Source organism: Dermacentor andersoni, chromosome 1, assembly GCF_023375885.2.
Source record: "Dermacentor andersoni chromosome 1, qqDerAnde1_hic_scaffold, whole genome shotgun sequence".
Classification (NCBI taxonomy): Eukaryota; Metazoa; Arthropoda; class Arachnida; order Ixodida; family Ixodidae; genus Dermacentor; species Dermacentor andersoni.
The window spans coordinates 282,869,247-282,892,355 of record NC_092814.1 but is presented as its reverse complement, the minus strand read 5'-3'; the positions used below and the strand labels follow the sequence as shown (position 1 = coordinate 282,892,355).

The 23,109-nt window shown below is 48.2% G+C and overlaps 1 protein-coding gene across 2 annotated transcripts in view; it reads right to left on the bottom strand.

The window, feature by feature from the left end:
- sv (paired box protein shaven) overlaps positions 1–23,109 on the bottom strand; it is a 236,572-nt gene that overhangs the window by 184,470 nt on the left and 28,993 nt on the right. For both annotated transcript variants that reach the window (XM_050196692.2, XM_050196696.2), the window contains exon 2: positions 3,862–4,124. In XM_050196692.2, the coding sequence (XP_050052649.1) occupies positions 3,862–4,124 (263 nt within the window). The remainder of the gene's footprint in view (positions 1–3,861; positions 4,125–23,109) is intronic.

The window sequence follows — 23,109 nt, the reverse complement described above, 5'->3', positions numbered from 1 at the left end:
GTCGCGCTGGGGCTCTCGACATGAGCACTCCGGTAGTCTGAGAGTTGAACGATTCGCCTTGCGTTTTGCTTTTAGTTAGGGGCAGATTTGTTGTGCTGCCAGCACGATTTCTACCGTACTGCTCGAAGGAAGAGCCGATCAACCTTAGTCCACCGGTTACTATATCGCGCCACATATTAAGCGATGCTGCTTGAAGCCGAGTGCAACCTTCAAACTTGGACGAGGGAAAGAATACGTTTCTAACGTGACCCCTGCATCACGCCAGCTGCACGCCGATTAATGTAGTAAGAAAGCAGCATACGGTGAAATGTACAGAATTAGAGAAAAAGACAATAATAATAAGTACGAGCTGTTTTCAATTGGGACAAAACGCACTGCGAGTACAGGAAGAGGGACAGAGACTCGCTCTTATGCCGCAGTGCAGTGTTCCCAATGCTATAAGTCTGAGAAAAGCCTTGTTGAGACCACATCACGAGGACCCTCTCTGCATACGCAAATCGAGCTGGGTCTTCTTTTCCGTGAAGAAGAAGGCAATGATAAGCTAACAAAGCAACAAAAGTACAGCGCGACGACGTGAAAAGGATCCGCTTAGAGACGAAATGATGTTGAGTCTTGCAAGGAAAAAAAAAAAGGGGGGGGGGGAACAAACAAAAAAAGAAAGTGAGGCAGAAACACACGGCGTTACGGTTAGCGAGCGTGAAAACGGTCGGTTCTAGCCCACTGCGCAATGTGGCATGCTTGGCGGCGGCGGCCGCGCCCGCGTGTACTACAAAGATGCGCTGCTGTCCAACCGTGCGTGAATCCCCGCGGCCGGAGCTCTCCGTTGGTTGACGGAGGCCGCGCCGAACGTCGCCTTGCGACGGCGGCGCTCTTTCACTGCCGAATGCATATCCGCGCGGTGTGGGTACACGCGCATACGATGACGTAGGCACCTCGCGGCACAGTTGTGCCAAACGGGTTCGGGACACTTGATTTCGGCGTCTCGGAGCACGCCTCCCGAGGAGGGCGTCGAGGAAGTCGTAGAGTTTCCCCACGAAAATTACTAGGAGGAACCCTGGCGCTGCGATCGCTCAGCCACCGTGGGAATGATGCATAGTAATGCTCGGATTTGTCTGATCGTCATATTTGGGACTTCAAAAAATTATTCTTACGTTCTGTATTGTGCTTTATTTTTTTTTATAAATTTCCGGGCACTCGCGCCCGCTTTAAACACAGCAAGGCGATCAGACTCTGCGCACGTGCGTAATCATTTTAATTGGGACAGTTTATAACTCATCATATTGTTGGAAATTATCAATTTTTGTATAACGCCATTTGAAGCCAGAAGGGCAGCTCTACAGGAAAATTTATGTGCTAACCACTATTCCCATGCCTGTTGAAACGTCATACTCGCCGCTCCAGCAGACGCCAGAATTCCCTGGTAATTTTTGTAGGAAACTCGGTCGAGGCCACATTTCGGTGTATATAGGAATCATCAAGGAAAAAAAATTAGCTGTTGGAAGTGGTGTAGGGCGCTGGGCAAAAAAACAAAAATTAAAAATCTCGCGGTAAAGTTTAAAATGCGCAGTTGAAACCTTCGTGATACCCGAGAGAACGGGCCCTGGTTGGGGGAAAAAAAGATACCGCTTCCGGATTCGATCAGGCTCGGACTATATATAACTCGCGGTTCAGTCAACCCATTATGGCGTCCCGTATGCAACTTTTCGGCTGTAATATCGAGGTGAGAGGCCGCCTCTTTGTGCGATATTATTTCAACGTTAAACGTGGGAATTCTTCATTGTGACTTGATATGTATACATTAGTTGTTGGCAGAGTTTCACTTACTGAACACGCACTTCGAGTAAACGTTCTTCGGTAAGGTAGTGCTTGAAAATTTAATGCCGTGAACAGAATAAGCCTATTACATTCACGTTTATTGCCGAAACGCGGCTTGCTTGATTAATAATAGCCGCAATTACTCTCGAAGCGAGGTTATTCGGGGCAGAAGATGCTAAAAAAAAGCAACGTTTCTGTCAATGCATGTTGTATACGTTTCTCTGAGCGCGTGCTTCTGTCCTAGTGTCAACAGTTCCAAACAAATCTGGAGGTTTTCATTGTTTTTCCTAAAAAACAAACAAACAAAGTAAAAAGGAAAAAAAAGAACGCGCACTTATCCAGCAGTGGGAAGTCGCAGACAGCTCGTTCATGGTTTCATTTTTTAAGCAACTGTAACTATGCTAGCCACTCGTATTTGCAAGGTAAAGCTTCTTGCGCCATGAGAGACGCACAGACGTCCAATTGCTGGACATCGAAATTCATTACTGTTTTTCTAAGAGCTGTCATTCATGTTTCATGGATGATAATTTAGGACAAAAGGTGCAAATTCTGCATATCGCGTATAACTTTGATCACATTTTTTTCATCTAGGTGGCCAACAGAGGCCTATAACGTGCATGGCCGGATAGGGCCTTTGAACATCCACATTAATGCTTGTCCCGGAGCAGTACAGTCTTGGATAGATGAAACGGTAACTATAGACAATTCGATCACGACCACGAAAGAAGGTGGAATTGTTTCGTTGACGGAAGCCACATAAAGGCGCCGTTTTTTTTTTCTCTCTCTCCTAAGACGAACGCTTATCGCGCAACGACGTTCAAATCCACCGTTCACATCGCGTGCGCACATTTATCGCTTTGGTCGTTCTGATTTGCATTTTCCCCGCACACGTTTCATTGCAGTCCATATATACAAACCGTTTATTCGTGCGTATGGTATAGCGTCCGCATACGAGATTTTATTCATTATACTGGGAACTGAAGGACCCTAATTATACATTGTAAGCGAAAAGGCGACAACACAGCTGAATTTATCTCTCTTTTTTCTTTTCCTGTCCGTGTGTGTGAATGTTCGGGCTCTCCATCGTGACCGAAGTACAGCTCAAGTCAAACTCACCCGAGGGGATACTAGAGAGGAGCACTCGATCAAACGAGACTGGTAGATTAGTCCTTCGAATCTCCGTCTGCAATTTCTTTTCGGCGTTAAAGCATTGCTCGTTGGCTTTAAACAGAAAAAGACAGCAGAGAAAGAAGCAAACAAAGTAAGCAGCCCATTATCGTAAGCAGCCCAAGTAAGCGCCATTATCTCCGGGAACGGTCACTCGGCACAACGGATAAGAAGGAATCAGGAGAGGGATATATATATATATATATATATATATATATATATATATATATATATATATATATATATATAGTAACTGGATTTTTCAATGGGCCAAACGTGTTTATAAATATGAGAAGCACAACTTCGCGGTTATAAACCAAAGTAATAAACCAAAGTGTTGTTTATTTTCGAAAACCTTCTGCTACCTTTCTTTTTTTCTTTTTTTTATGTAGCCTCAGTCAGACGCTGCCACGATCTGGCTCCCAAGCTTGCGGTCCCGGTAAGGCTAACTTACTTGTATTCATGAAACTGTAATCTACCAGCCTATAGCTTAACTCAGCATTTCACAGTGTTCGCATAAGAGCGCTAAAGACGAAAAGAACACAAACGATATGGACGGAGGCTGTGTGGCTCGTGTTCTTTTTGCACTTGTGCTTAGCGCTGTTACATGAACACTATCAAGATGAATGAACTCGCCCATATCAAGGTATTGTGGTTAACTTAGTGTTTGGCTCTCTTCAATGTCTCGAAGACATGTCCCGCGATAAATCAGCGCTCGCAGGTGGGCCAGTGTGATTACTGCCGCCCATGGGCAATAACTGAGGCGTCGTTGGCGATCCATCAAGAAAGGATTTTAAATGCGATCGAACTGTGCGCCGTCGGCCCCGATTTTCGTGCGCGTGCAGGCGCATATGCACGCCGTATAGGCGGGACACTCACTCTTTTTCTTGGGCTCGTGGTCCTGGACCTGGGCGGCCTGCACGTGCTGCGGCTGCGGCTGCTGCTGCAAGTCCATGATGGCGCCCAGCTGCGTAGAGCCGTAGACGTCTTCGTGCGGCGGCAGCGGCTGCAACGGCCCCGCCGCGTACGACACCACTTGCGCCGTCGGATCGCCGGGATAGAGCATGTCCGCATCGCGGAACTCCAGGCCGCCCTCCTGCAGCAGCTTCAGCTTCACGTCGTTGTAGTTGCTCGGAGAGGACCTGCGCGGCAAACGGCAAGCCCTTTCAGTGTCCATTCGCCATCATCATAGACCTATTTCACTCCCCTGCAGGAAGAAAGAGCACGCGGGGGGGTGGGGGGGGGGGGGGGCTTCCGGGTCGTCAGCCGACCACATCCTATATGACTGCACAGTTTCTGATCTCATCGCTCTATCTAACCATCTGCTGTCCACATGAGTGTATAGGGATGCTGTGTGTATAGCTCATTCCACTATTACATCGTCACTGTCATTTTGCCCTCCCTGTCTCTCCCATTTCTCTCGACCACATTGAGGGGTATAGTAGGCCAGAGACACGCCATTCCTGTCGACCTCGTCGTTTTTTTTTCTTCCTGCTCAATAAACAATCTCTCTCGCTCACTCAAACTGCGTTTCCCTTCCATTGGCGCTCATGCTGTTTCCCGAATAAATCATCTGCTATACTGATTACGTGACCTGCGCAACGTCACTTTTTCCTCTTAGTCTAAGGAAGTAGAAAGTATACATTCGTCAGTAATGCCATCTTGCTCCTTGTTAGCATAACGCCTTCAATTTTCGTTTCATCTTTTGTTGCGCGGCCCTTAGCTTTGTTTCAACTTTCTTTGCTGTTATCCTTTGCTGGGGTAGTGGCAGTAGACATCGATCACATGAAGAGGGCTGCCTTAGTTATATCCTACGTTAGCTTCGCTCTCCCACTTGCTTCCCGCTTGTTGTCAAGATCAACTTCAAAGTACGTGACACTGCTGTTTATAGCACAAGGAGGCATGCCTTATACTATTTTTCTGCGGCTCCCAAACACCCGTGTCACGCACAACAAATTATACTTACGAAGCGTACATATCGCTATGAATGAATAAATTAATGAATGTACAATCATAGGTTTGGTGGGACCCAAAAAGATGAGCATTATTAATCGTACACTCTGAATCCCAAGTGCTTATTGACGCTATACCACTCTTACGTTGTTACTAAAAGGGCCAGCCTACAAAGGCTGGCCCTATATTATACATACATCACACAACGTTACCCGGCCATGTCTGTAGCATCACAGGGGAAGAAGAGCGCTCCATGCGTGTTGATTACACTTTTATTGCATTTGTGTTTAGCCCAGCACAATGCGTTGGCGGGCTAGTTGGTTCGAATCCATGAATACTTTGTTTAGCGCAAAACGACAGAGACAATGAGACACTTGAAAAGCATGCATGATAGAACAAACTTGCGTACGCATATCTGATCAGGCATGGTTATGAGGGCTCGTATTCCTGGCTCATATATAGGCACCGTCATTCACAAAGGCGGCAAATAACGTCTCTCAGCCGGACATGTTATCGCATTATTTTTTTCTAATATCATCAAACAGGGCTTCCAAAATTGTGGTACCTTCAAGTCGAGAATACCCGCAACTAGTGGGCTCTGCGCTGCACATAAAGCAACAGGCGAGTACTTGCACCAAAGGGAACCTCTCGTGACCGGGGAAAGAATGGCCAAATCGTCAATCGGGGGGAGATGCTTTCCTTTCAAGGGCAGAGAGCCCCTTTTCGACCTGCTCCTCTGAAAAACGCAAACATCTCTCCAAACTGTGCTGGCGGCGCTTGTGCTTTTTGCGGCTGATTCGCTCGCCAGAGACGCTGAAATAAGTGAAAATTGCGTTTCCTGTAGGATAGCGCCAACACTGGCACACACGCGGAAACGCTTGGCCCGCGTGAATAGAGAAAAGCGTTCAAAACATCGTTCGGCGGGGCGCCTCCGAGAAGCGGCCCTCACGGCGGCGGCGGCGAAAATTTTCGCCAGAATTCGTGCAAGGGTCGCGCATTGCACTCCAATTCAGAACGTGCGCTGTGCTGCCGGTCTACGCTTCGATCCTTTCCATTGAACGGGCGAAGAAGCCGAGGAGGGAGAAATTTCGACCACCGTGCCTTCCTCGCCCCCCCCCCCCCCCCCCCCACCCCCACCCGCCGCCGCTGTTTTCTTCCGACCGCCCAACTCCGCGCCTCGTAACAGATCTCCGGCATCGTGACAGTGAGAAGCGCCGCACCACTTCAAAGACTCAAAAATGGCGTTCGTGATCTGCTTAGTCGCTGGGCGCAGCCAACGTGGCCGGTGCGCATTCCACGGTTCGCCAGAAGCCGGTTCGCCAGTCTCCGGTTCGAAATGCGTGCGCCCGAGTGAAATTGAAACTTTTACTCCTGCGGGCTAGCAACGGCGACTACCTGCCGCCGCCGGCGCGCCTGGCTTCTGTTTGCTTTCGTTTTTTTTCCCCCGCTTCTCTCTCTTACAAAGTTACCTAGAATCAGCGTGTGTCTGCAGCCGAGGTGTTTCCTGCGGCACCGGTGAAACATCAACTTTGAATAGGCATGGAGCTCTCGGGCTGGCTTGTGGGAGACGGCGCGCAGGCTTCCGAAGGCGAATAAAAAATATATATACTTATGGAGGAGGGGGCCAGGGTAAGAGTGGCGAAGGTGGCGCCTGTCTTCGGTTCCTTGTTCTTTCTCTCTGAAAATTTTCTTTCCCTATCCGTCGCGGCTACTCGCGAGGGTAAAGGTGGCTCGTGCGGGCGCTGATAATGATGGCTGAACGTATATAGTACCTCGCGGCGCTGTCAGTGCGTCGTAGGGCAAGAGAAGACCGGAGGTTCTTGTTCGGATGGCGCGCGCAGCGGCAGCCGACCAGACGCGCGCGGGGAGGGGTTCACACTGGCGGTGAAAAGTTGAATCAATCCAGTAGTGGAAATGGGACCCTCAAGAGTCCCTCCGTAAGATCCTGTTCGATTCATGCGCGCCCCATTCAAATCCTAAACAGGCGCGCTTCGCGCTCTCGGTAATATGTCTCTCGCTCGGAATGCGCTGACAGTTCCGGAAGCGGGGAGCCACTTAGCACTGGTCGAAGAAGGGCTAAGAAAGGCGAGTCGACTCGCTGTGCGGGTGACGTGCGCCGACAGGGCTTTCGCATTGAAACCGATCACGAAGAGTTTGAAAAAGAAGTCCAATTTCGTACAGTTACTCATTGACAGCTGCTACGTTTCTTTTCTTGTGGAAAGAATGCGTCCTCGAAAAATGTCAGCATGATATAAATATATATTCAGTAGGAAGGAAAAAAGAAAGGACACTCCTGTTTTGAATTTTTGTGACAAATAACAGAAATGGTTCTCCGAAAGTGCTTCTCAAAAAAGAAAAAAAAAGTGCGTAGAAATGGGATCGGGTTTTTTCCGTTACACTTGCGGGTATTTTTGAAAGTAACTAAACGTGGTTTGTACGACAGCATTATACGCAGGCTTCAGACACTGTGTAGGTATCCGTCTGTCGAAAAATGTGAGCCGATCCCGTAGGCAGCAAAATCTAACTCAGCGTCTCAAAGCGCCAGCTGTCTCGAAGGAAAAATGCGAGAAACTGACACGTGACGCACACACCGGGCGTTTAAAAGAGCAACTTTGGCATGTGAGAAACCTATGTATGATCGTGGCCTCACGGTTAGAGCATTGGGATGCCCTGTGAAAGACGGGGGGTTTGATCCCCCTGCAGGTTACGCATTTCTTAATACAGTCAATTCTCGTTAATTCGAACTTTCGCTGAATTTTAACGCATTTTGTAGTCGCAGCGAGAAACCGTACACTGCTATGGAAGGAAACCTCGTTTACTTCGAACGCAAAAGCATGCCTCCTCGGTTAATTCGACTCCCCACTGTCAGCGCCTCATGCGTGCAGCGGTTCCGAAGTGCTTGAAAACACCAACAATTTTCGCAGACGGCGGTATACTTCCATATAGGCGTGAAGTCGTTTTATTTTTACCGTTTCGTAGCCGACGCTCCTTCTGCCCATGAAGCCATCCTTCTCGCTTGCTTTGTGCTGTGTCACTTCCCCGTATTCAACACATTGCTTATTCCGTGCAGGATTGCATCGCGTAGCAATTACACGGCGTTTTTCATCGGGGTCAAGAAATAGATTCTACAGGATATATTAAGAAAGTTGTCCTCAGTTGGAAAGAGATCGGTGAGGAATATGACGTGAAGGAAAGGAGGTTTGCGACGCTCATAGCGAACAATGGGTTCATTCATTTGCTGCCGTTTGTTGATTCGACATTTCGGATTATTCAACCAGATCTGGCGGTCCCCCGAGGGTTAAGCTAACGGGAGTCTTCTGTATACATTAAAGGCAGACTTCACCCACTTTGGAAGCATCTAACAAAAAACTAGAGGTGTGTTGAGCGTATGCGATCGGGCGTCACAGCGTGCACGAAATCGCAAAACAGAAACGACATATAGCAACGTCACTTTGATAAATAAGATTTTGCATAGCCTCCTGTGTCGCACGCGCGCGCAGCTGTCGACACTTCGCAGTCATCACAGTCTGAGTACGCTATCCCGTACTTACATTCAATCGCTTACTTAAAGAGTTAGCTGTGCTAATTTCTGGCGTAGTTTTTAAATTGAAGCGTTCTTTGCCTATACTTTCCCAGGCTTGGCAGGACTTCCTGTTGGGTTGAACACTCTCTTGGCGGATATATTTGTGGATCTATATGCAATGCTTATATGAAAGTACCCGCTAAGTGGCTTATATAACCCTTGTATGTAGACCAAGTATCGGTAGCTGTGTTCTGCGTAACAAAAAAATAATAACTTTCCACACAAAATTTGAACATATAATGTTGGCTCACAGGCATGTCTAAAGCACACCAATCTGTTAATGGAATGGTGAACTATATTTTACGGATTCATTGATTTACTTTATTTCCTTCGATTTAGCCACTGCATGTGCGCCTGTTCTTGGCTAATCCTCCAGAATGGACATGTCAAACTACAATTCCTACATAAAACTGAAACATATAGTCTCGGCTGACAAATATATCTGAAGCACACCGATCGGTTGATATAATGGTGAATTATATTTCACAGATTCTTTGATTTAGCCATTCGGTATGTGCCATTGACGGTATGCCCGTTGTTGGCCAATCCTCCAGAATGGACATGCCCCACTGTAACACATGAGGCAGAGAATCCCTCAATGTTGTTTGATACGTGTCGTACTTTCCTCTCCATTCACCTGTCATCACCATTCTTCCCTGGGCAAGCATCATACATCGCCTTCGTGATTGTGACATCGCTGCGTATACTTTATTAACGCGACAGCATTAAGGGCCCCGTGTCGCCGAAAGTCCGGCGTCGGTGCCCAGCGTCGACCGTCGTTTCTGCAATAATCATTTCGAATTACGCATACCCAACCAGGCAGGCCCTCCATGTAGCGCAAGGAAGTTATTGAACTAATTGGATTTCTCAAGGTAAAAATACGTCAGAAAAATCGTAAAGTACGACTTACACACAACCTACAGACATGATGGCGTCGGATTGTAATTTGAATATACGAGAAAACATAATTCCGTTACGCGGGAACTCAACACAGAAACCCCTTTTTCAGTGTTTCCATCATTCATGGAGCGGCCATGGCCTCTGAGATTTGCGCGCGCCGCCGCGCGCAATTTCAAAGCCCATAAAGCGGCGCGCCCGGTTTCTTACAACAACGCCAGATAGCTCTCTCTCGCCTCCGCCGCGTCGCGGCCCACACAAGAGGCCGCGTTTCTACCAGAAAGCTCGCCTTCGTGTAAGCGTTCGCCGCCAGCGTTTCCTGGTAAACATTGCGGTTACATAAGCTGCAGTTGTCGGGAACCGTGAGAAGCAGTCAATGATCTTTGAATGCTATCGCGTTCCACTCTTAAAGGTGAAGCTTAAGCGTCCTCGAATTTTTTTTTATTTACAGAATAATTACTTCACCATAAAGGCATTACGTAGGGGTAACAAAACGTAACCGGTAAAAACAAAAAAAGAAGAAGCTTTTTGCACAAATATGCTTACAAACAAAGCACTGCAATAGCATGTCGAGAAAGACGAACAAGATGAAAACAAACAGATTTTCAGGAGATAGAGCACGTACAAGCGTTTTACAGGGGCGATATCACGGAATAGAATAGAAGAGTTCGTTATTTGACACACTGACTGTGTCATTTGACACAGTCAGTGTGTCAATCATTTGTCAATCATTATCATTTGACAAACAGTTCCATTGTGTTATTGATTTGGGGAAAAAAGAGTAGTAAAAGGTGTTTGTTCTGCAGTTATAGGTTGATATTTTTTTGTTGTTATCACAGCGAGTGGATATGTATACTGGTTCCAGAAGATAGTTGTAGCGATTGATAACTGTCTGCCTGTTGTATATTCGGTGCAATAGTTTGAGCCTTAGTTTCTGCCTGCGCACATGTAGCAGATCCCATCTTAACGTAGCCTTCATGTCTGAAATGCTAGAGTACGGGCTGTAATTACTATAAACAAACTTTACTGCTTGGTTCTGTAGTTGTTCTAGTGCATTAATGAGGTAATCTTGATAATGATCCCATACTACACAGGCATAATCAAGTATTGTCCTCGCATGCGAGAAGTATTAAGTTTCCTTAACTTCGCGCTTCTCTGTCGCCTTTGGTTAGGAGTTGCCTTCACAAAGGCATACTCTACAGTAATTGGAGTGACTGACAGTGCAGCATGCGAGGTCTGTGGCACCGAAGAAAACATCAACCGCCTGCTGTGCCACTGCCCACGATACACCCCAGAGAGACAAGAACTTGCCAAAGCTTTCCAAAAACTGAACAATCGGCCGCTTTCTGTGCAGGTGCTGCTGGAACACCGCCCCCATTGCCCGTCGGCCCATAAAGCGGTGAAGGCGCTTTTGTACTTCTTAAGGACGACGGGCTTGTGCGACCATCTGTGACTATTAATGTAAGTTCTGTAAGACCACACACGTCAGCGAACTCACCGCAATTTCCTTCTTTCCTTCCCTCCTCTCTCTCCCTGTTAATTTTGTTTTCCCCCTTTCCCATTCCCCCGGTGTAGGGTAGCCAACCGGACGTCATTCTGGTTAACCTCCCTGCCTTCTACTTATCTCTTTCCCTCCTCCTTCCTTAAGTTCGCGCGTCGCCTGTTTGAAATTTCTTCGAATAAAATGTAGCATCCTACTAGTTTTTGCTATGACAGTGTCAATATGCTTATGCCAAGTGAGTTATTCGGTGAAATAGACTCCTAGGTACTTGTATTCCGACTGTATGCCGATAAGCGTGCCATTGATGTTATCTATATCGGTGCTGTAATTTGGATAATTTTCTGGAAAAACTTAAGTTACCACACTTTCGAATATTTAACTTCATGTTCCAATTTTTACGTCACTTCGCTGCCTTATCTAAATCCATTTGCAAAGCGTTTATTTCATTTTCAGTAGTAACTTCCTTGTATATCACACAGCCGTCGGAATATGGTTTTATGGGTAATGTAATATTTTAGACAATGTAATTTATGTAGATTAAAAATAACAAGGACCCCAGTGCGCTTCCCTGAGGAACACCCGAAAACACAGTTATTGGTGAAGATTTGACGCTGTTTAGGACGACAGACTGGGTTCTTTCATTTAGGTAGTTTCACATCCAATCACATTCATTTCCATTTACATTTAACGCAGCAAGCTTTATTTCTAAGAGCTTATGGGACACAGTGTCGAAAGCTTTTTGAATATCAATAAAAACCGCGTCTACCTAACTATTGTTGGCAATGACTTGGGATATGAAATGCTAAAATTCTGTTAGTTGTGTGTTGCAGGAATAACCTCTTCGGAATCCGTGCTGGGAAGGTGTAAAGAAAGCATCTTAGTCAAGGAATGCAAATATGTTACTATAAAAAATTTGTTCGAATATTTTCTAACATATCAACGTTAGTGAAATCGGCCTATAGTTTTCTCTGAGTTTATTCCTCCCACACGTACTCAGTGCTCACTCTCTCAGGTTTTCCCTCTATCTATTCCCCTTTCCCCCACCCCCAGTGTAGGGTAGCAAACCGGGTGCTCGTCTGGTTGACCTCCCTGTCTTTTCTGTCCTTGCTCTCTCTCTCTCTTCTATCACCCGATTATACAGGGTGTTTCACGTAACTTGAGCCAAACTTTAAAATTCAGCGAACTTGCCGCAATTTCCTTCTTTCCTTCCCTCCTCTCTCTCCCTGTGATCTTTGTTTTCCCCTTTCCCATTCCCCCGGTGTGGGGTAGCCAACCGGACGTTATTCTGGTTAACCTCCCTGCCTTCTACTTTTCTCTTTCCTCCTCCCTCCTAGATTGGAGTCTGCATTTTGGCATAACTCGTGAGCGATGCAGTGCAGAAACATAAAAATTGCGTGAAAATAAAGATACGATCTTAGTGGTGGAGCATTCCATGAGATTACACGTTGCATAGGATAAAAATAAACAAAATTGTACACATCGTCGTTAGTTATAAAGCATTTTATTACCGCTTTACTTAATGTTCGCTTCACATAGATTCCAACATGTGCCTCGAACCAGCTTCCTTTTTTTTCTACAGAGTCACATGCCCAAAGATTGAGTGCCATTGCGCCTGATTCACAACGGTACAAGACCTGACGCTTTTTCTTCATGGAATACTAAGCGTACACATATGCTATGGGGTGCACGCCTATAAGCGACAAAAAATTCAACATTTCCATAGCTGTAGCATTTTTTGAACACTGATCATAGGTTGGTACAATGAAAGCGAAATGCAAACTGAGCGCAAACTGGTGCTTCAGGGGCGGCATTTCGGGGACATGACGACGATTCAAAAGGAAACGAGCACTGCAAGAAGAGACGGAACCAGTTTATTGTGTATAATGGGGAGTGGTTTTAATGTGACAACATGGATGTATGCGAAAGTTTGTGTAACAAATGTTGTTTTAAAACGTACTGCACGAAATTTTGGGACAGACCAAAAGGCATCCGTGAGCAGATTCTAGAACTTCCGTACGGCTAGGCTTTTCTTTTCCTTGGCTCATTCCGTAGTCTGGTCTCGCATGTTAAACGAATATGGCAAGGTGTGTTCCGCAGCGCCGTGTCGCGCGAGCACCTAGCTAGCTCGGTGAGAACTGAGGACGCTGTTGTGCAACTCCGCTGAAACCTGTCGCACGCGGGCCACGGAGTACATCAAAACTCCACCAGCGCCCGTACCCGATTTACTCGAGAGAGGTTATCCGTGCCTCGGAAGCATGCTACATGCCTCCGTAGGTATACGACAAACCGCGCGTGTTACTCAGGCGACTCGGCGACATCGCCATCAGCAGGTGAGCCTAGCACGCGCCATGGAGGGCGACGCTGACGTCGCCTCGACTGACGCGCATTTGTTGGTCGCGATGCGTGCAGAGACGGTGCTAACATCAGACGTGATGTGCATTATCCTTCGTGACGTTTTCTTTTTTTTTTTTGCGGCTCAGGTTGCCGCAATTCCGTGAGGCGCGGCTTGTCTACCTCATAAATTTCTCTTTTTATTTTTATTTCGCATTTAATACCGGCCCTATTCCTGCGCGCTTCTCGTTTCTTTTTCTTTCTCCATGTTTCCCACTTTGCGTTCTTTTCGTATGCTGCTCTTTCTGCCAGTTGTCCCGTATGGATCGGGGTGGAAAACTGGCATGCGCGGCGCACTTCCTCGTTTGCCGGCGGAGTCCCTCGCGCGCAGCAGCGTGATTACCATGAGGCCACGTGGCACCGAACGGCCCCGACAAATCTCTGCGGGTTGTGTGCGTGCGTTGGCTCACATGGGTGTGGATGGCCCTGATTGGCCAAAGAGGAGAAGAATAAAAAAAAAGAGAGGTAATACGAGCCAGCGCGGTAACGGTGCCGCGTTTGTTGTAATCCTCCAGAGAAACAGGGAAAGAGAATGAATGGAGTAAGGAAGGAAAGGCAAGGGAGGTTAGCAAAGGTTTGATTAGCCGGCTACTCTATACACCTTCAAGGCAGCATTGACTCTGTAGCTGGATTTTGGGTTTGCCTTAGTTACGTTGCGGTTCTGCCAATGTTCATCGCGACCCCCAGCAGGCCCTGAGGGAAGTGATAGTTGCCGCGGACAGTCCATGTGAAGGTATACGGAAAGCGAGTAAGCAGCGTATAAGGTGTGACACCTTGTGTGTCTATTATGTGGGAAATGCTAATCTCTGTGGAAATTTGAATGACACTGTTCTTTCGTTCGTTTACATGATCAACTGGTCGAACGACGTATACTTTTCCGACATGGCGGCTTGAACTCGCGCAAAATAAGAGATATATCCGTTGCGACCACGAAAATTAACTTAGGCTGCAGCATGCATGGCACTGCCCACTTAAGAAACGTTGTACTGGTGTTAAATAGATAGTGAGTAGCTGGTCCATATAAATGATCATATGCGCACCGGGCATTCAGGTGCACTCAAAGATTTAACAAACAACAGTCGGTACTTCTTTAGTGTAACACCATATAAAAGTGCTATATGTATACTTAGAGTTTCTTTTACACGATCTGAACACCATTACTATATACTGATAACATGGTGCCTTCTTAAGCCCCTGTAGGCTTAGTAATAATTATAATTATTAATAATTATTAATATAGGGGCTTCTTAAGCCCATATATATATATATATATATATATATATATATATATATATATATATATATATATATATATATATATATATATATATATATATATATAGCGGGTGGAGCAAGCAGTTTTTCGTGGCCCACGATGTGATTACGCGTCAGCAAAGTCGCCGATCATGTCGAAGCACATGTGCTCAGTTTCTGACGTGACTGGGTGTGCTATAACATATATCAGCGCATGCGCTCCTCGCATCAAGCATGGCCATGCACAGAACTTGGCTCGACGCATTGAGCTAAAGATAATGTTGCTAGAGGCGTGCGTCTGTTATCGTTCAATATTCTGTGTCATTTTCGTGGCCTCTATACCGGATGGCGCCAGCACATTTTAGTTGCACGCTCAAACATTCGTATACGTGCTGGCCAGCGCTGGTTGCACATACGTTTTGCCCGTTGGTAGGAAAATTCAGTGCCTGTCTTTAAGCGCACCTACGTGGTGCTTGGAAGATTGTTCTACGAACGAAATTCTCCGCCATTTTCGAAAGCACGACAAAGCGCCGTGCGGCACACCCTTCCTGTAATGCGAAACAACGTAGAACTTCGCCGTGTGCGGGTTTTTTCTTGTGCCCGCTGTCAGCATTGCTCTTTATCGCCGCGACAGCCGAGTGCCGACAAAGGGATAAGACCCGCTCTCTCCTTTGGCATCCTCCTCCTCGTTCTCTGTTTCAATGTCACTTTTTGATCAAGGGCCGGGCCTCGTCCGCCGCTCGCGGGCAGCTGTCCTCGGCCCCACGCGGACCGGGTGCCACGACGAACGCGATCCGTATATCACACACGCCAGCTGGCCTTGACCATCTTGTGCAACCGAGACCGCGCCTCATCACCCCTCGCGAACCAGCGCGGCGCGGCCTTCGCGGCCCAAAACGAATGCGCCGATAAAACGCGGCCCGTAACCACCACCCAGCCGCCCACTGTTCGCCGCAGAGAGCGTGCGCGCCGCCGACGTTGCTACCGGACGCAGCGGCGGAGAAGAACGTCGAGGCGTTGCCGCGCGGAAAGCAGGCAGCGATGAGGGCCGCCGCCGGTGCGCGCTTTGTCGGCGCGGAGTGGCCGCTCGTTACACAACGGGGTGGGGGGTGGCGCCCGCCCCGCGCGCCTGCGTGCTTACACCCCCGTCATCGCGCAGCGCGGGAGGTGGAAGCGCAAACCTTTCCCCGCTCGTCGTCCCCACCGTGAACGTAGTGGCAAGCGAAACAAGTTTGAACGCAGCGATGAACTTGGCCAAGTATACCGGCAGCGTGAAGCTTCAGTGCTTCGAACCCCGCCGGCACGATATCAGAAGGGAGCGCTATGGATTCATTCCCGTTGCTCTTACTCGATCTTAATTTGGGAAGGCGCTCAAGTGTGCGTGCTTTGACTAAAGAAATAGTAATAATAATAAAAGAATAACCCAACTAGTGATTTATATTTAGCGAAAGTTTCGCGTACAAGAAAACTAGCGGCCTCAAGCACCGCAGCACAGTGCGCGCTATGAAAGGGTAATAACGTCGTTACATAGGCGCCGGATATTCGACCCTCGCAGTATATATTCACCAGACACATACATTATACAGTTATATACGTTAAAGCAAAACATGTTAGTTTGTGAATTATTCTAGTCCTCGTCCAACCATAGCCTTCTGCACGATATTCTCCGGTAGGAGCAGTAGAGCTGTTTAATTAAACAGACGATGCACTGAGTAGCGTCATAAGAGCGGCGAAATTGCAGAGATTGCGTGAAGAGGTTTTTCGTCACTGGCTTAGGAGCTATATACCGTCATTCCTTGAGCAGGCTTGGGACACTCACGGACACTGGGCTGTGAACGCGCGCATATCTACTCCTATGCATCGCCAATATGGCTAGATAGTAATAAAAGAAGTCAAGAAAAGGAAAGGGAAAAAAAAAGAACCTATAGGAACGTGCAGCTCGAAGTCTTCATCCGGTTTCTCCAATATCATCACCAAGAACATGCGGCATCCGCTCCGAGTTACGAGTGGCACAGCGGATTCTTGCGTAAAGAAGGGAGAGCGCATCAACGAATTCATCGCGCGCTGCTCAAAACAAAGGGGCACGCCACGCCGGTGGCACAAAGGGTGGCCGGTGCCTGACATGACTTTGAAACTAAAGGGACGGCGGCGTCGCCGGAAGAAGAGGGGAAGAGAGGGGGGGGGGCGGCGGCCGATGGGGAGAAAGCCCGCCTCCCCTTGACCCTCGTCGTTGCCGCAGCTTTTCCTGTCCTTTGATCTGGACGAACAAAGCATCGTCGCGGATGCACGGGGGGAGGGGGGGGGGGGAGTGAGAGGTAGGAATACGCGCACGAGCTCTTGCTTGCTGTCGGCCCAGGCCGGCGACGACGTCCAGCCTTGGCGGTCACCGGGGAGTTCATTGTGCGGCGACGGCGGCGGCGGCGATTTTCCAATTGGAGTGGCCCCGCCACCGTGATTCAGCTGCGGTGCTGCTGCTGCCAAACCGCCGCGCACGAGGAGCGCCGCCGATGCATCTCCCCCCACCCCTCTTCTTCTCTCGGCGGTGGTGTGTTTGTTTTTCCCGGGCTTCGCGCGCGGGCTGCTCAGCAGACGGTGCGAAAAAGGTTGCTGTCGGTTTAATTGGGGGTCAACCAGCGGACAGGAGGACGTCGAGGTAGCGAACTCATCCCCCGCCTTTCCCGTTGCGCCGGTAGTTATTCATTTTATTGCCCCGCGCAAGTAACGACGGTGCCGTTCCTTGTCCCCTCTCTCTCTCTCTCTCTCTCTCTCCTTGGCGTCTGTCTGCTCACGCGTTATGATTTGCTCTGTGCCGGATGGACAGGGGAAAAAGAGGTGCGCAACACCGGCGACTTGGCGTTTATACGGAGGACACCGCTATGTACACATTTGTCGGCTCCAAAATCGTGGAGACCCTTGTATAATATTAGAGTGTGTACACTTGTCCATACGCATGCATCGCCACTTATGGAATACCGGATTACCGCAGACGCAGGTGACAACGGCAGCGCTTCTCACCATCTTGCGATGGATGTTTCAATGACAGGCTATCGCGACTCAGCTGCATGGTGCACGTAAAGGTGCCGGCAACAGCATAATCATGATTGTTGTACACAGAAAACATTTTAGGACCTTTATATGGGCTAAAATGGCGTTTTTCGTGTTTCACTTGCCACTGCACCTATTTATCATTTATGTACACTCATAACACCCCATAATAAGGGTGTGCGCTGGAACATCACCGTGCTGGAACTTTCGTTTCGATGAGAAGAACGTAATGCACGAAAATGTTTCAAACACTCTGTCGTTGAAAAACTCGCCGCCAGGCGTCGCTTTCCTCGCTGCTGCATGTTGTGTCTGTATGCGGTTGTTCCGGTTTTCCGTAAACTTCAACACGAATACAACATGATGAAATTTTATGTTCATGTGAAGTATATAAACCGAAACTGGATAACCTATATAGTACGCGCTCTTCGATGCTCGTAGAACTTCATGCATGTGGAAGGAATGGTGAAATTAATTTAAAAACACACGCACACGCTGTTAATGTGGCGACAAATGAGCGAGACAGCCTAGATCTATATATACAGAGACGCAATTGAGAAACTTGACGTTTGCGTGGGCCTTCCTCGCTTAGTTCAAGGTGTCGGTCCAACTTATATATATGTATATATATTATCGCTTCGGTTCCCGAAAAATGCTTAATTTATCGTTTAGTGCCGCTGTGAAAACGAAAAAAGAAAAGCTTATGATGGTTTAAATCTGTTGACTGACCATATCTCGAAACTTTTGCGTTATTTGGCCTGAGGCATCAGTTACCCTCCTGAATTTGGTCGTCGCCTCCTTTAGGCAAGATAACGTGTACAGCCTGGTATATACGAACAGGGTTGTCAATCTGAATCGCTGTTCATATGTTTGCTTAGAAAACGGTGATGGACACTATATTTGGTCCAGAGACCGACAGCCTATTCGTTACTCAAGCGCTTTTCACTTTTGTTCTACAGTGCCCACATTTTTCAATAGCTAGTTTCCTAAACAAGATTAGCTCGCCCCAATTAACTTATCTTTCTCTGCGTCAAATAAAGTCATGTTTACAAAGATGAAAACGGTCGTTGTTATCGCGACACATGTGGCCACATCGGTAACTATACATAAGGAGACAAAACATGCTCCTTTCCTCAACGCGATATTTATTGCGACTGTTGTTCAAAACAGTAATGACGGCAGTTTTAGAAGTACGCTGTAAACGAAGGTGACGAATACGAAGGCTGAAGGAGGCTGTATGTTCTCGAGGCATTGTCTGAGCTTTGCGTTGCGAAAAAGGAACAGCTGATGATTATAAACCATGAATGAAGTAACAACGGACCCTTTCTATCAGGCAACAACTAATACTACAAACAGAAACCTAGCACAACGACAGACACGTATTCTGCCATAAAGAAGGATGCTCGCTCAACAATTTCATCCAATTGTCGGGTCACATGCTGCGCTGCCGTGCTTACGCATACAAGTCGGAACAAACTTCTTGTCATCGATTCACCACTGGGCCTACAGCGGCATGATTAAAGCTTTACCATTAACTTGTCACCCTCTGTGTTCGTTTTACTTTTCTTTCTTTATTTACCGTCTGCTTTATTCGAGAAAAAAGACGCCTCATTTGTTAAGCCATTCAGATCTTGGACCTTGAACAGCGCAGTGCGTTGTTCTCTGTCTCTTTTATTTTGCGCAAGACTTTTGCAGACTTAAAGCACGCATATCGATAACGAATGAATACGAGTACCTAGCGCTAACCTCTTCGTCTCAATCTTCTTGCTCGTTTCACTTTTGCTAAACCCCCTTTGACGAGTTTGGGCCAAGTGCAAATGCCTCTGCGCCTCTTGGAAGACCGGTAGCAAATAATTGGAAGCGCCCCCTTCCATCCTTCCCCGAATCCATCTTTTCTTTTCTCTTTATTTTCTCTCTCTTTTTTTGTCGTCTGTAGCTGAGAGTCGTAATGGACACCACAACTTCTTTATCTTGAAGTATAAGTTTTCTTTCCCCAAGGCAAATAATACATCGAAAGCGCGCCGGTACTACAATATGCCTTTAAAGAAAATTATGCATTATTGTGAACAGAATTTAGCAAACTAAACTCCGTGCGTTCGGTTGGCCGTTTCTGCACCCTATCGAGGCGGCCGCGAGTGTACTTCAGCTAAGAGTTACAGCATGTCATCGAAAGCTGCATAAGCGTCGTTAGTAATGAGGTCTGGAGCGAAGAAGCAGACGGTTTGATGAATGATCGCGTATTATGGCGACAAGTTTAGTTTATCCTTGCTCGAGGAAGGACGAAGAAACATGCCTCTACAGCTGTCTTTACGCTGTGTCCTCCCTATACCTTTGTCCCTGTATCAGGCTATAAATTCACGGAGAGAGTCGTACGCTTTTCTGTGGACCGCGGCAAAGTGCTTGCTCATTTTGCTTGGCGTTAAACTGGGACAGGCTCTGTCCACAATTTTGGTGTCGCACGACAAATGGCTAGATCTGTCATTGGTTCCTATAGCGCGGGCCTCCAGTAGCACGTCATCACGCTCCGGAGCGGTAAAGGTTAGGGACACCAGTACCCCGTTTCGCGACAAGTAATGACTTTGACGCAAACTGTACATATTTCGCAAAGAAGAAATAAAGGGCAAGCAACCAAAACAAATCGAAAATTTGTCCGGGCTTGAAGAGAACAGGCCCGTCGCGAAATTCACAAAGCTTCTCGCTAGTAAGTGCTGTTTGTCATTGGCCAGCCGTCTTCAGTATACAGTGTTACCCACATCATGATTTGCTGGCATCTGCCTTTGCGAACGGTTCTAAGCGGTAGATGTTTGTGAATACGGGGTCAGCTAGCCGAAGTTTTCAGGTGCTAAGTGAAAAGCTTCCGCCAAGGTTTTAGGCGAATATGACGGAGCCGCTGTGCGAACGTTTGCACGAATAACATTTGTGGTGTCCAATAATCTTACGCCCGTTTCTAATCTCTCGGTGCTATCTTTGTTCAAGGTTTTTATGTTCTTTTCTGTAGGCCGCCTCACAGCACCCGACAAATTGTCCGACATACGTAATATTTCGCGGTGAACGTGTCCTCATTCTCGGCAGTGTTACGCGTAATCAGTGCAGATATGAGCTTAAATATTGATAAGCTGCTAGCTTAGCCGTCACGCCCGCGTACTCCTATCCCTGCGATTCTCCTACCCAGCCTGCGTGGCCCGCAGCTTTATCGTTGAAATTTGGCATCTCCATGGCGCGCCCGTGGCATCTCGTAAATATAACGCTTGAGCATTCCGCGGCCCCCTTTTAAAGTGAGCATCTAATGCTACTTTTCCGCAGGTTCCACGTGAAACAATTATCTTGCCTATATGTCGCGATTAATTGAATGATATAAGGCGTTACCACTCGATACGCGCGCCCGTAAATAATGACGTGTGCGCTGCGCCCGCAAGCGCAGGCCGGTCGTGCTTCGTTTATCATACGGCACGGAATATCGCCGCATTGCGCATTGAGATGGGGTCCTGCGCTTCCTCCCTGCGTGGCTTCCGCAGACGCGCGCCTCGTATAGCGCTCACTTTGCTCTCGACGCGATGGCCGGGCTTTTCTTCGTGCTCTTCTCATTACTATCTTGTTCGCGGCTTGCGTCGCTAAATGATTACAGGCTATCGCCGACTTATTGACAATTACGGGTCGTGCAAGCGAGCCGCCCTGCTGAGTGCCGGAAGGGGCAGGGCGCGTTTATCCCCGTGCCCCGCGGCAGCCGCAGTAACTGTGTCCCCCCCTTCTCTATCTACCGTTCCCCTCCCCTTTGGAGAAGCGATGGCCGTCCGCGCCTCGGACGCAGCATGCAGGTACAGCCAAAAAAATCGACGCACGCGGCTAGCAAGCTGCTTGCTCCGGGACCGCTTCAGCCATCGAGCACAGCGACGCCGTAGGCGTCGCGGATCGGTGCAGTGCAATACCCTTATCTTCCTCGAGGCACGACGACGTCGCCGAGCCGGCGACGCCAATTAATTCACCAAAAAACATACAAGCCCCGCACACGAGCCCGAGGCGGTAACGCCGTTGTGTACGTGTATAGCAATTTCTCGGAAGACCGGAGTGCGTGGCGCGGCTCTCGCGCTGCTAAGGGCGACGATATCGAAGAGGGACGACGACGCTGCGGGTGTTGCTGCTGCAGCGCGGGCATACGCCGTAAAAGCGGAGAAGAAGCTCCGCGAGGGGCGAGGCGCGAATATAAAAGGTCGCCCCCTTCGGAGCGCCGGCTCGCGAAGCGCTGTTTTGCCGAAGAGTGGGCGCGAAGCCAGCGTCGCAGGGTGTATACGTGTGCACGCGCTGCACTGGGGAGTGTTTAGGAGTGCGCGACTTTTAACTCTTCTTCCTTCGAGGCGACGCACCTGACGCGCTGTGTGTCTGCGATGCACGGCGACACACCACGCGCGGGGACAGGGGAGGAGTGGAGCGGGGTCTCGCCTTGCGTCTCGGCAAGCCACCACCGCAAGCGCGGCATTCCTTCGGCGCTGGCGACGGAGAGCTCTCCGGCTTGGAGACCAAGATGGATTCTCTTCCGTCCTCACTCGGCGCGATGATTTGAAAGCCAAATCAGACGCGAGCGCGTGTGCCTTCGCGCTTGCGCTTCGGTGTTTCGCATGTTCTTTCGCTACCTTTATCGTGTTCTTTTTTTTTCCTGTTCTTTTTCTTTCATTTGTGGCCTCTTCTTTAGGTTCGCATTTTCGCCGTGTTCCTCAAGCCGCCCTCGCCCGCGTGTCGAGAACGCGCGAGACGTGTCAGCACCGCTGCCAGGCGTGGTCTTACGGTCTTGTTGGCTGCTCTTTTCTTTGTTTTTATTGGCCCCTTTTTTTTCACGTCCTCACCTAGAGACGGAATTTTAAGGCGCCACATCACGAAATCACGAAGGCGACTCCCTCAGTTTGTACATTTATTTTCAGCGCGTATCTCACCGATTGCATGCCGCCCTCCCCCTGTCTCCTTCTTTTTCTCCGCATTTCCTTCTTGGTACTTGTTTTGCTCCTTCATTTCTTGTTCTTGCGTTTGCAGTACTACCGGCATTGCCCCCCAGTTTCCTCAAAATTTATCGTGTTTCGCGTTTTTGATCATATTGTTTAGCTATTTTGAATTGTTCGCCGCTCAAGTTTTCTCACTACTGTATAGACGACAGAGCGGCATGTATTTGTGTCAAAGTAAGCAAAGCAGTATGAAATAAAGGTAGGGATGAGACCGTCTGCGTATCAGACATTTGTATCGTCAAGCTGAGCAATCACGCACGATGAGGGCGCGCGTTGTAGTCCCTGTGCACGGAGGTACCTTCTGTATTTTCGCACTGGCAAAAAAAAAAAAAAAAAAAGAAGACAGAAAAGAAGAAGGAGACAGCCACACTTTGCTGCCTGCGACGGAAAAGCTACTGACAAAACTGGGTGCGCAGCAATACCTATTGCGCATTAGTTTCACTCTTTTACGCCAATACAATCTACCCGTCAACACCACCAGAGGAACAGTAAGAAAAACAAAAGCTCGGTTACCT